Source organism: Anolis carolinensis, unplaced genomic scaffold, assembly GCF_035594765.1.
Source record: "Anolis carolinensis isolate JA03-04 unplaced genomic scaffold, rAnoCar3.1.pri scaffold_11, whole genome shotgun sequence".
NCBI lineage: Eukaryota > Metazoa > Chordata > Lepidosauria > Squamata > Dactyloidae > Anolis > Anolis carolinensis.
This window is the reverse complement of record NW_026943822.1, coordinates 25,332,403-25,345,101: the sequence shown is the minus strand read 5'-3', so window position 1 is coordinate 25,345,101 and position 12,699 is coordinate 25,332,403. Positions and strand designations below refer to the sequence as shown.

General features: G+C 54.3%; 2 protein-coding genes across 3 annotated transcripts; one reads left to right on the top strand and one right to left on the bottom strand.

Annotated features, from left to right (window-relative positions):
• The first annotated feature begins 286 nt into the window (after positions 1-286).
• mns1 (meiosis specific nuclear structural 1) lies at positions 287-6,323 on the top strand. The gene is made up of 10 exons (XM_062963407.1): positions 287-476; positions 1,630-1,872; positions 2,852-2,979; positions 3,123-3,225; positions 3,796-4,025; positions 4,456-4,672; positions 4,765-4,872; positions 5,238-5,495; positions 5,677-5,802; positions 6,065-6,323. The coding sequence occupies exons 1-10, from the start codon at positions 474-476 to the stop codon at positions 6,161-6,163; spliced, it is 1,515 nt and encodes a 504-aa protein (XP_062819477.1). The 5' UTR covers positions 287-473; the 3' UTR covers positions 6,164-6,323.
• A 349-nt stretch (positions 6,324-6,672) lies between these two features.
• Positions 6,673-12,064, bottom strand: tex9 (testis expressed 9). 2 transcript variants are annotated; one of them, XM_062963409.1, is made up of 11 exons: positions 11,912-12,064; positions 10,858-10,921; positions 10,009-10,091; positions 9,128-9,170; positions 8,935-9,002; positions 8,504-8,676; positions 8,084-8,166; positions 7,794-7,967; positions 7,551-7,685; positions 7,315-7,449; positions 6,673-6,998 (listed from the first exon to the last, which is right to left on the bottom strand). In XM_062963409.1, exons 1-11 carry the CDS (start codon positions 12,007-12,009, stop codon positions 6,921-6,923), a joined length of 1,134 nt encoding a protein of 377 aa, XP_062819479.1. In that variant the 5' UTR covers positions 12,010-12,064; the 3' UTR covers positions 6,673-6,920. The 2 variants fall into 2 exon arrangements, with proteins under 2 accessions (XP_062819479.1, XP_062819478.1); XM_062963408.1 differs by lacking the exon at positions 10,858-10,921 and having other exon boundaries at positions 11,912-12,034.
• Between the last annotated feature and the right edge of the window lie 635 nt (positions 12,065-12,699).

Genomic DNA, 12,699 nt, shown 5'->3' with positions numbered 1-12,699 from the left:
AATATAGTAATTTATTGCCAGTATTGTGCTATGCTAATAATATAATATTGTATGTAAATTTAATTTGTACGCTTCGGGGTGAGAAGGGCGGGATATAAATGTATTAAATAAGGCCATTAATGTGGGCCCATTCTGCAGCACATGTTAGAAGGAGATCCTGCTCCCATAAGCACAACAATGGTTTTCTATGGAAAAATAGGATTTGCCCTTCTATGGGAGCCAAACAGCTTCAGTCGAGGCCAGTGCGCAGGCGCAGCAGCCAAGGACGAGCAGTTTCGCCGGTGGAGGCTCCTCCCCTCTCATGCGGAGGGGGCGGAGTCAAGGCACAGCTCTGGGCCAATCAGGTTGGCGCGTCGCCATGACGACAAGAAGGAGCGACGGAGAAGGTGGCTTCCGCCGGAAGTTTGAGTTGCTACGGCAACGACGCGTCGAGTGGCGGCGTTTTCCCTTTTGCAGGAGAGAAAAGCGGGAAGATGGTGAGCCGCGAAAGGGGGCGGGGTGGCCACCTGTCGGGAGGGTTTTGTTTGTGGCAGAAGGAGATTGGGCTGGGTGGCCTTTGGGGTCCCTCCTTCCATCCCGACTCTATTATTGTGATGATTACTAAGCAGGGGCCGGGTGGGCATCCGTCGGGAGGGATTAGATTGTGCTCTTCCTGCATGAAGGCAGAAGGGGTGTGGAATAGGATAGCCCTTGGGATCTCTCTCTATTCTTTTATAATGAAATAAAATTATAATATAATATACGTCTATTATTATTATTATTACAGTAGAGTCTCACTTATCCAACACTCGTTTATCCAAGCCTCTGGATTATCCAAGCCGTTTTTGTAGTCAATGTTTTCAATACATCGTGATATTTTGGTGCTAAATTCATAAATACAGTAATTACTACATAGCATTACTGTGTACTGAACTACTTTTCTGCCAAATTTGTTGCAAAACATGATGTTTTGGTGCTTCATTTGTAAAATCATAACCTAATTTGATGTGTAACAGGCTTTTCCTTAATCCCTCCTTATTATCCAACATATTTGCTTATCCGACGTTCTGCCAGCCCGTTTAGCTTGGATAAGTGAGACTCTACTGTATTATTATTACCAATCAGGGGCTGGGTAGCCATCTGTCAGGAAGGGTTGGATTGTGTCTTCCTGCCTGGCAGAAAGAAGGGTTGGACTGGGCGGCCTTTAGGGCCCCTTCCAGTTCTAGGGTTCTGTTATTATGGTAACGAAACGGACTGGCTGGCCATCTGTCGGGAGGGCTTGGGTTGTGCCTTCCTGCCTGGCGAGAGGGGGCTGGGCTGGGCTTCTTTGGGGGGACCCCGCAGCCCTATTTCCCCGTGAACCTTCAAGGAAAGGTGCCCATGGGGTTGGGTGGCCATTGCTACGAGGGCTGTGTGGTGCCTTCTTCAGTGTGTGGAGGAGGCCGTGGCTGGCAGTGAAGACAAGGCCCTTTAAAAGCATGTGCAGGAATGTGGGGAAAGCAATCCCCGAGGGTGGCCCTGTCTCTAGCCAGCTACTCATTGAGGACTAGAAACTTGACGAAGCCAGGCCTCGTGCAGTCCGGGGAGGAGGCCCCACGCTTTCTCTTCCTGGCCCCCCTGACCCTTTGCCTTCCATCTGCCCCTCGGCAGGCGTCTGTGGGCCGGGGCACCCGCCCCGCGGAGGCGCACCCGACGGCCGCCCAGGAGCTGGAGCGCAGGCAGCACGAGATGTACTTCCAGCAGATGCGGGAGCTGGCGCACGCCCGGAAGGTGCAGCGGGTGCGGGAGCTGGAGGTGATGTGGGAGGCCGAGGACCGCGTGGAGAAGAAGCGCGTCACCCGCCGCCTGCTCGAGGAGCAGCACGAGCGCCGCATGGAGGAGGCCCTGCAGCGCGTGAGTCTGCCCGCCCACCCCCCCGGCACCCCTTGCGCGGCCCCGCCCAAAAGCCCCCTCCGCACTGGCCTGGAGATACGCAAGACTAATAGCATCATAGACATCTCTGTGTGTGATTGCTACTGCTATTTGGCTTGCATGCTCTGTGGGCCTGTTCATATAACCAGCTACATAATCTACTAATTTTATTTTAAATGAACTTTTGGCGTTTCTGAAAATTGAGGTCTATGTCGATGTTTTTATGTGGTGATAAGCTATTTGATAGGCTGTGTCACCATTTACGGTTGTAAGTTTCAATTTCACTGTAGATGTTGGCTCATTTTGGGATTTGGTTGCGTTGTTACTGTATTTATGGATGTGTCGTGGCATTGAACAGTTTGCCCTTTGTCTGTTGGAATCCGCCCTGACTTCCTTCCGGGAGATACGACGGAATACAAATGACTACTTCTTCTTCTTCTTCTTCTTCTTCTTCTTCTTCTTCTTCTTCTTCTTCTTCTAATACATATAAAACGAGCACTGCATGGAGGAAGCCCTTGGCACGGACCCCTGTCCCCGTCTGAAAGCCCCCTCCACACTGGCCAGGCAATGCCAGTATATATTAAATAGAGTAAAATACATTATATAATAGCAATGATGCATTATATATCTATTGTGGTATAAAATATGACACAATATAATAATATATAACAATATAGTAATTATTTATTATATATTACACATAGTAATATTACTAATAATATTGCAGTATCGTAGTATATTACAATATAGTAATATATACTACTACTATTGTGCTGTGTTAATAATATATATATATAATACAATAACTATAATAATGATGATGCAATACAATTCTAAAAATAATACAATGCAAATAATAGTTTGCCCATTTTGACAATGGAAGAGATCTAGTCCCCAGGTATTTTTTTAAAACTTAGAACAGCCTTTACTTTGCTTAATATCCGATACGTTGTTTATTCAGACGGAAGAAAACAAAAGGCTGAAAGAACTTGAGTGGGAACAAGAAGAGAAACTGGTGGCTGAACTGGCCAAACTGAAGCACGACCAGCTGAAAGACGAAAAGATGAGGCAGCAAATCAAAGAGAACAGGTGACTGTTGTTGTTATTATTATTATTATTATTATTTCTGGGCTGTGTTTGTAAACCAGCAGAGCTCCCACTGGCAAAGTGAGTCCTGCCTTTGTTGCTTTCCCAAACGTTTCATCCCATTTGATCACTTGCTTGTCTTCCAGTTTGGAACTCCGGGAGCTGGAGAGGAAGCTGAAGTCTGCATACATGAACAAAGAGCGGGCGGCACAGATCGCCGAGAAGGAAGCCCAGAAGTACGAGCAAATGGTAAGGAGCCTTGTGCCTCTCCGATGGTGGGGGGGATGGTGGGTTTCCCACTCAGGTGTCTGTGTGCGACTGGGGTGAATTGCGGGCCTTGGTTCAGAGTGAGACGGAGGATTTTAGATTCCAAGGGTCCTTTCTTAGTGACAGGGGACAAGTCCGTATCTCTTGGACATTGGCCTTCAGCAGATGGGGAGTTCTCCCGCCATATCAGATTAGGCCTCGGCACGGAAGGAGTTAAGGATAGATTAGTTATGTGTTCGTAAAGACTCTGTGGGAAGTCCTTGAGGCCCAGGTTTCAAAGGCATGGTCCCATGGCTTCTTGGTTTGACCTAGGCTTAAATTAAATGATGTTTACTTGATGTCTTCAGAGCAGACAACGTTGCCCTAGATCCAGGTTCCTGTTCCAGTTCTCCCGCTCATGATTCAAGTCTCCTGTGTTTGCCCTGTTCCTGAAAGAGTTTTGCCTTGGAAAAAATTCCGTGGCCTTCTGCTGGGTGACGGGGCCTCCTTGGAGCCTCTTGATCAAGTGCGGACCGGCTTCCCCTCCTTCCCTTTGCCTCTCTCCCGTTGCAGAAGGAGGACGCGGAGTTCTTCCGTGCGATGAAGGAGGAGCAGGAAAGGGCGGAGGAGGCCGAGATCTCCAGCGAGGCGCAGCGCAACCAGGAGATGCTCCTCTACCAGCAGGTGCTGGAGGGGCAGCTGGAGGAGCGCGAGCGGCGGAGGCAGGCCGCCTACGAGGAGTTCCTGCGGGACAAGCTCCTCATCGACGCGATCGTGCGCAAGATCTACGAGGAGGACGAAGCGTGAGTCCAAGCCGGTGGGGGTGGCCGCCTCACCGGGAGGCTATTGGGAATGGTGGGAGTTGAAGTCCAAAGCACCTGGAAGGAGGGGCGGAGGTTGGCCATGCCTGCTCTAGAGGCATCATGTCTCTCTCCATGCTCACAGGAGGAGAACAGAATGGAAGATTCAGGGGCTTGCCATGTGCTGAGAAAAGGGGGCATGTCCCTAAGAAGTATCAGCCTAAGAGATAGAGAGCGGGGCAGGCAGAGAGGCCAGTGGGGGAAAGGCTTTCCCCTGCCTCTCAGACTGTAAACTTGTGCAGGATGCGGGTGAGGTCCAAGAACTCACAGGGAGGGAGGCGGGGAGGGAGGGGACCCCGAAGGCGGCCTCCCGTGGGTCTCGGCGCATCCAAGAGGTCCTGGACTGTGACCCATCTCAAACGCCTCCAAACAGGGCAAGGCAAGAGAAGCTGGAGAAGAAGCGGATGACGCAGCGGTTCATTGAGGAGTTCCAGCAGGACCAGGCCGTGCGGAAGCGCAAGCAGCGCGAGGAGATGGAGGAGGAGAACCGGAGGCTGGTGGCCTTTGCCAACATGTGGCAGGAGAGGGAGGACGGCCGGATGGCCAAGGTCCGCGAGAGCGAGGAGCGGAAGCGCGCCCTCCAGCAGAAGGTACGGACGGGGCCCAAGCAGCGCACAAGACAAAAGAACAAGAGACATGGCAGTGGCAGCCGGCTCACGGCGTCCTTTCCTCTGCATTTCAGCTGGCGGAAGTCCTGGAGAAGGAGCAGCAGGAGCGGGAGGAGATGGAGGAAGTGCGGACGGAGCTGCACTGGGAGGAGCGGCTGGAGGCCGAGCGGAAGAAGGAGATGGTGAGCCGGGAGGCCTGGGGCCCCTCGCCTGCGCCTCTGGGCGCCATGGGGTGCAGGGCTCATGTGAGCAGTACGTCCCGGAAGCAGACAAGCGCATGAGTCCTTTCTATGGGGCATACGTATTTTGAAGAGGGTGAGCGGTCTCTTCCCCAAATCACTGCTCCTCATTTCCTCCCTCTCTGCTTTGAAGCAGAGGCCGGATGGCTGTCTGTCGGGAGGGCTTTGATGGTGCTTTTCCTGCCAGGCTGGGTGGCCCCCCGGGGTCCCTTCCCAGTGGAGGTGCCTCTGACGCGCGCTGGGGCCAGGGCTAAAAGGGGGAAGTAAGGCGCCCCTTGTGCCCCCTCCCTTGCGCCCCCCTTTCTCAGGAAGAGATGGAGAAGAAGCTGCGCCAGCGCCTGGAGCTGCGCAAGGCCTACGAGGAGCAGCTGGCCATCAAGGAGGCGCTGCAGCAGGCCGTGCGGGAGGAGGAGGAGGCCTTCCGGCAGACCATGCTGGCCAAGTTTGCCGAGGACGACCGCATCGAGCAGATGAATGCCCAGAAGCGGCGCATGAAGCAGCTGGAGCACCGCAAGGAAGTGGAGCGGCTGATCGAGGAGCGGCGCAAGCAGTTCCTGGCCGACAAGGTGGGGCCGACGGGATCAGGGCCAGGGGAGGGAGGGAGGGGGCACGGCCCTTGGAGGGGCCCCGCAGAGGCCAGGGTGGTCTCCTTCCAGCCCTGTGATTCTGTGGGGAAGGCGGTGCCTCACCAGGCCCCCACACCGACCCCCGGCTACAGAGTAACCCCTTCTTTGGTTTGGCGGGAAGGAGCGTGAACTGGAATACCTTCAGGAGGAAGAAAGGAGGAAAGGGATCGTCAACGACATCATCGAGGAGGAGCGGCAGAAGCTGCTCAAGGAGCACGCGGTGAAGCTGCTGGGATACCTGCCCAGGGTGAGTCGGGAAGCGGGTGGCGCTTTGCGCTTTGGAAAGCCAGCCGTGGGTCCGCCTCCCGTGTGCCTTGTGGTCGGCGCGCCCTGCTTCTCCAGCCAGGTCAAATACAGCTGCAGGGCCCTGGGACAGAGGATGGCCCTGGTCTCTCCAAGACGGGGAGCCCAAGGCTGATGGGAGTTCTGTGGGCCAGGCAGCCTTGCAGGCCTCTCTCTGGGCAGGTGCAGACACAAACCCCCCTTGGTGCCTCTCTCTCCTCTCTCAGGGCGTCCTCAAAGACGACCGGGACGTGGAGCTTCTTGGGGAGGCCTTCCGGAAGGTCTACCAGAGGCGGGAGGGGGAGGGCCCCCCCGCGGAGCAGTGAGCGCAGAGGAGTGAGGAGGGGGTCCCGGTCCAGAAGCCTCCCCTGGACAGGAGGTGGACTGCGACCTCTCTGCGCCTGCAAAGTGGTACGTCTGCAAAGTCCCTCCGTGCACATGGTTTCTCTTGTGGTTTTGTAGCAATAAATGGTCTTTCCAGCAGCAGGTCTCACTCTGGGAAATCAGTCTGTGGTCTGGGTGCTGCGCCATCCATCGACCATTTGTTGTTGCGTACCTTCAAGTAGCCTTTGCCCCCGGCATCCCTTTTAGGGGGCTTCCTCGGCCAGACTGGTTCATAGGAGGACTGGCCTTGCCTCTCTCTGACACTGAGAGAGTGACGGGCCCAAGGCCTCCCAAGGGGCTTCCATGAATCCGAACCCAGGCTCCAGCCCTGCAGACACTCTGCGCTCTCCTTGGACGTTGCTTTCTTCTCAGAAAGCCTTTGAAGCAAGGAAACCTGCCTTTGGATGGTAGACTCCTTTTGGCATTTACTAAGAAGTCAAGACAAAAGAACTTCAGTCAAGAATGCCTTTATTTTGCAAACAGTAATGGGACGGAGGCATCTCAAGGCAGCCGGGAATCCGGAGGCCTCCAAATGGAGCGAGACTTGAACGGTCTGGCTCTGGGCCTCGTATTAGGCAGGAAAGCAGCTCAAACAGGGTGAGGGAGGAATGAAGGAACACAGAGGAACCGTTTGAGAACAAAACCAGTTCCAAAGTGGAGCCGTTGGGTGGGTCCGATTCCGTTTTGCATCCTGCATCGTTAAGGGTGTCCCCATTCGAGGGCTTTCATGAACTCCTCTTCCGTGAAGGAGAGCATCTTGGCAGCTTCGATGTGCATCTGGGGAGGGAAGGGGCTCTTAAGCACAACAAGACCCATTCTAAGGTAATACTACTATTAATAATAATATTAATATAGTTATTTTTTATGTATTACCTGCCCCCTTTTGTTAAATACATCTATAAAATCCCATATTAAAGCAAGTTAAAATGCAACCATAGGAACATATATTGAAACATTAAATTACCTGAGACCTAAGTTAAAGCATAGCAAACATTAAAGTAAATAAGAAATGAAACAAAAGGAAAGCTGTGCTGCAGTCCCCAGTAGGTAGGAGCTTTCAAGGGAAAGCGAGTGCTCTTTCAGGACCACGTGCCTTTTGTCTCTTCAGGATGTCGATTAATTTCAGCTGCTTCTTGAAAGCGGCCATCAGCTCCTCCTTCTGCTTGGCCAGGCGCTTGTTTTCGGCCTTGATTTCCTCCATCTTTTTCTGCTCCTGGCTGGCCAGATCCTGAGGAGAGAAGAGGGGGAGGGAGACCGGCCCGGGCCTGGCCTTTGGGGGTCTGTGGTCCCTTCCTGGGCCCAGGCCCGCCCGCCCGCCCGCCCGCCTACCTTCGTGGCCTGCTTGAGCCTGCTGAGCTCGGCCTTGCCCTTCTCGGCCTCCTCCAGGGCCCGGTTCAGGCGCACCTCCATGCTGCTCTGCCCGGCCGAGGCCTGCTTCTGGGCGCGCTTCAGGCCCTCCAGTTCCTGCCGCAGCAGCAGAAAGAGCCCCCGTGAGAGGCCAGGGAGCGGGGCAAAGGGGCAACAAAGCACGGCCTGGGTCCGCCCTTGGGGCTCCCGCGGGGCCCTCCTGACCTTCTCCTGCCCCAAGAGCCTCTGCTGCAGCGCCTCGCTCCTCCGCCCGGCTTCCTCGGCCAGCGTCTTGTGCTTCTCGGCCTGGGACTGCTGCGCCATGGCCGCCCGCTGCAGCCGCCCGCGCTCCTCCTCGGCCTCCTTCAGGCGCAGGCTCAGCTCCCGGCTCTCGTCCTCCTGCCGTTCGGGAAGCAAGGGATAGACGGAGGCAGAAGAAGCATGCAGAGGAGGAAGAGGGACACCCGGCTGGGCCTCCTTCGCAGCCCCAGAAGAGCCAGAGCTGCTGCGCTCACCTTCTTAGCGCATTCCTGCACCATGGCGTCCAGCTCTTCCTGCATCACGCGCAGCTTGGCCTTTAGGAACCGGATCTGGGCCTCTGCAAAGGGGCAACAAGAGGGTTTGACATTTTGGGGCTAAGAGGCCATAAAGGGGCTAATAGAACCGGGGCCTCTGGCCACACTGGTCCCGGCTTCCTCAGGACAGAGCCCCGTTTCTAAAGGAGGCTCTTGCTCCGAGACTGGCTTCAGGGAATGATCCGGCCTCCTGAAACACTGGGATCAGCTTGAGAAGGCTTTTTGTGCTGGGAATGCCTCCCAAGGCTCCCAAACGGACCAGAACGTGCCAGTGGGCACCCTCCTGAGCCGCAGGGCCCTTCCTGGGTGGCCCTCTGCTTCCTCACTACGCCTGGCCCCAGTCTGCAGGCTGGTCCTCACCTGCACCGAGCTGGCTCCCCCCGCCGGGGATCAGGTCCTCGGGCATCTCGGGCAGGCCCCCTCCTCCTTCCTCCAGCTGCCCTTCGATCTTCCCAATGATCTTGGCCAGAGAGAAGTCTGGCACGGCCACGTCCTCAGCCGCGAGGGGCGCATGGCGGGGCCTGGGCTTGGCGCTGGGGGGCAGAGGAGAGAGCGGGCGGCCAGTGCAAGGAAAGGGTCTGGCCAGGGAGGAGTCTGGGGCTCCGCTGAAAGGGGCCGATGTCTCCTCCCTGCTCCTCAGACACGGACGGGGTGCCCCCAACTTCATCCGACTCATTGTGGGCATGACATTCTTAGGTAAGAACCAGTCCTGTGAGCACAGGTGCCGGTTGCCTTAGTTAGAGCTCATCTATACTGCACCAGTGATCAAGCCTGCCTTCTCATGGTGGTACCTTGAAAGCGGCCGCCTCTCCTTCTTCCCGGCTGCAGACGCAGAACTGGATTTCTTCTTGCTGAGGGGCTGAGGAAGGTCCACAAAAGAAGCCACAAATGCTTTTTGGTCTCTCACGTTTTGTCCTCTGCTAAGAAACCCCGACTGCTAAGAAGCCCACGGCAAACGTGAACCCAAAGGCGCCGAATCCGTACCTGACGGGAGGGAGGAGCAGACGAACCGGGAGAAAGTACAGCTCTGGAGAGAAGAAGAAGGACGTGACAGTGAGCAGCTGGGGTGGAAAAAACATGGCATTTGACTTCATTCTCTTGGCACTAACACGGCAGAAGGGGAATGCAAACAACATCATGGACGGCACAACGGGGGGCTCGTGGAAGGTGGGCCCAGGGAGCAAAGGAAGTGCAAAGGTGGGAGGGAAACAGGAAAGGTCGGGCTAAGCTTGGGTGCCGAATGAGAAGAGGGAGCATCGGGCAAGCAGGGCTGGGTCCAAGCCAGTATTGTCTTCCTTTGGTAATAAAAGCTTGGTGTTGGTGGGGACACTGGGAGCCAAGCCAAGTTCCAACGCCTGGTGGGATTGTGGGAGAAACGGTGACCCATTCAGAGGGAGTTTGGGAGCAAGCCCATCTGGTAAACACAGGGCCTTCCTCAGGTCAATGGAGGGAAGGGGCCGTGGGACGGACGGGCAGAAGGGCCGAGTGCAAGAGCGAGAGTACTTCTGGAGTCGGGGTCTCTCTCTTGTGGGCTACAGGCAGGGCCCACTCCTCCCGCCTTCAGAGATGCTGACCCGGCAGAAGCAGAGCAGCCCCAGGCACCTGGGCAGAGCAAGGAGGGAGGAAACCCCGCGTCAGGCCATAGCACGTTGGCAGGGAGGGGGGCGGGCCCAAAGAGGGAAGGTGGGCATTGCAGACGTCCGTCCGTCCGTCCGCCTGCTGGGTGGGAGGTGGGCTTTGGCCAGGTCCTCCTCCTCCTCTCCTCCTGTGGCGGGGCTTCTTTCAGGGGGGAGAGGGGCCCTGTGAAGACAGACAGACCCCCCATCGTCCCCTCCATGGCTCTCCCTCGGCCGTGGAGGACTTGCCTCTGCCGCTGGGCCTCGGCCTCTTCCTCCAGGAGCTCCAGCTGCGTAGAGAGCGGTCGGGACAGGGCCTCCTGCTGATCCCTCTGGAAGGAGAAAAAGGAGGAAGAGGTGGAGGAGGAGGCAGGCAGGGCCCCAAGGGGCAGCCCAAAAAGGGTGTGAAGGTCCCCATCATAATTACAATGAGGCTCCTCAACCTTTTGTACTGGTCGCTCTTTTCCGGATTACTCGATATTAATTCAGGGCTCCTCTCTACCTAATGTGACCTTACACGAATCTATTGCACTTTATCTATTTACGAATTTCTTACTCATAATGTGCACCTTGCTTATCCACTATTGCAACATCATTGTTTTTAACTTGGTGTTTTAATACCGCGTTGTGCTTTTTTGGTTATTGTGTATATTTTGTTATTGGTTTTTGTTATTGTTCTTTGATGTTTCTTATTTTATCATTGCTTTGTATTTGATTTTGCTGTAAGCTGCCCCGAGTCCCCTTTCGGGGGAGATGGAGGCGGGATATAAATAAACTTATTATTGGGGTTGTTGTATGTCTTTCGGGCTGTGTGGCCATGTTCCAGAAGTATTCTCTCATTATTGTTGTTGTTGTTATTATTATTGCTGGTGTTACCGATTCTAGCCTGATGTCTCTGACCCAGCTCAGACCAGGGCTGGAGGCTGCCTGAAGAATGTCCATGACCCGAAGGGGGTCTTGGGCTGAACGCTTGCATGCGTTTTCTTCTGCCGTGTCTTTCCTGGCCTTCAAGGGGCTTCCAAGCGCCTCTCGGGAGAGCCTTTGACTCTGCGACCGACCGACCGTCAGAGCCAGGGAGGCCACTGCCGCGCCACTCACCATGGCCTCCTCCGCCTGGCGCACCAGCTCCGCCGCCTGGGCTTCCAGGGCCGCATTGAGGCGCCTAGAAAGAGAGCGCATGAGGGCACTTAGCCTGCGGGCCTCCAAGGGACACACTTGCTGCACCAGCACAGATCTGGGGGTGGTCATTTATTTTTATTTATGTAAAAATGTTGTTATTATAAGTGCCACCAGAAGAAACAAAGCCAACAAAATACAGTAGAGTCTCACTTATCCAACACTCGCTTATCCAACAATTTGGATTATCCAACGCATTTTTGTAGTCAATGTTTTCAATACATCGTGATATTTTGGTGCTAAATTTGTAAACACAGTCATTGCTACATAGCATTACTGCCTATTGAACTACTTTTTCTGTCAGATTTGTTGTCTAACATGCTGTTTTGGAGCCCACTTTAGAATAGCCCCATTCTCGAGGTGTTGCCAATGCTATATTGCACTTTGTCCATTTCAGCTGTGAAATCACCTTCCCCATTTCGGCCCATGTTGCACATTGCCTGCGTTCTATGAATTAGTCTCCAGTGTCAATATTGTACGTTTTATATTGATTTTAACGATTGTTTTTACTGTAATTGATGTTTTTATTGGATAACTGTTTTATTGCTGTGTTTTGATATTTGATTGTTTTATCGGGCAAGGCCCCATGTAAGCCGCCCCGAGTCCCTTCGGGGAGATGGGGCGGGGTATAAAAATAAAGTTATTATTATTATTATTCTTAAATTGTAAAATCATAACCTAATTTGATGTTTAATAGGCTTTTCCTTAATCCCTCCTTCTTATCCAAGATATTCGCTTATCCAACATTCTGCCGGATAAGTTGGATGTTGGATAAGTGAGACTCTACTGTGCAAGGACAGTCACCAACCCAACCCTCCCTCCTCCCTCGCATCACACACCTGTCGCGGGCGCGGCCCACCTCGGGCCTTCCCTCCAGGGGTTTTGGACTCCATCTCCCATCATGCCTCACGGCCCCCTCCACCCCCGCCCAGCCGCCGGGGGACACTACAACTCCCAGCATCCCTCGGGGCCTTACTTGTACTCCTCCTCCTTGGCCAGGAAGGCGCCCAGGCCCAGGCCGCCCTTCTTGCCTCCCGCCGAGGCCGACGCAGCCGCCGCCGCCGCCGCCGCCATCTTCCCCGGTTGCCAAGCAACGGCACGCAGGCGGGAGGATGAACTGCTGCGTCCGGTCCCGCCCCCTCCAACGGTGCTTCCGGTTCCTGTCGCGGGGCAGGAAGAGGGGCCCGCACTGCCGGCGGAGGCGCCGTGACGGAGAGGCTGCCTTCCTTCCTTCCTTCCTTCCTTCCTTCCTTCCTTTCATTCCTCCTCCCTTCCTCCTTCTTTCCCCCTCCTTTCTCCTTCCTTCCTTCCTTCCTTCCTTCCTTCCTTCCTTCCTTCCTTCCTTCCTTCCTTCCTTCCTTTCATTCCTCCTCCCTTCCTCCTTCTTTCCCCCTCCTTTCTCCTTCCTTCCTTCCTTCCTTCCTTCCTTCCTTCCTTCCTTCCTTCCTTCAAGATCTATCTCACTCCCCATCTTTGTCTGGAGTTACTCTGGTAAAAGCTCCCAGTTCAGACCAACCAGCGCAGCATTGAGAGCAAACCCACAGAACTTCTCTTGTTCTGAACTTGGGGACCCCCTGCCCCCCCCCCCCCCGCCTTGTCTTGGGTTTCAAGTCGTTTATTTTTAAATGCTGTTAATATTTAATTCTGTTTTAGAGTTTACTGATTTTTAACGCTGAATCTGTTTTGATGAATTTTAACTGAATTTTTAAAAATACTGTTTATATTCAGTTCTGTTTTGTATATTTTAAACCGTGCGCGGATGCG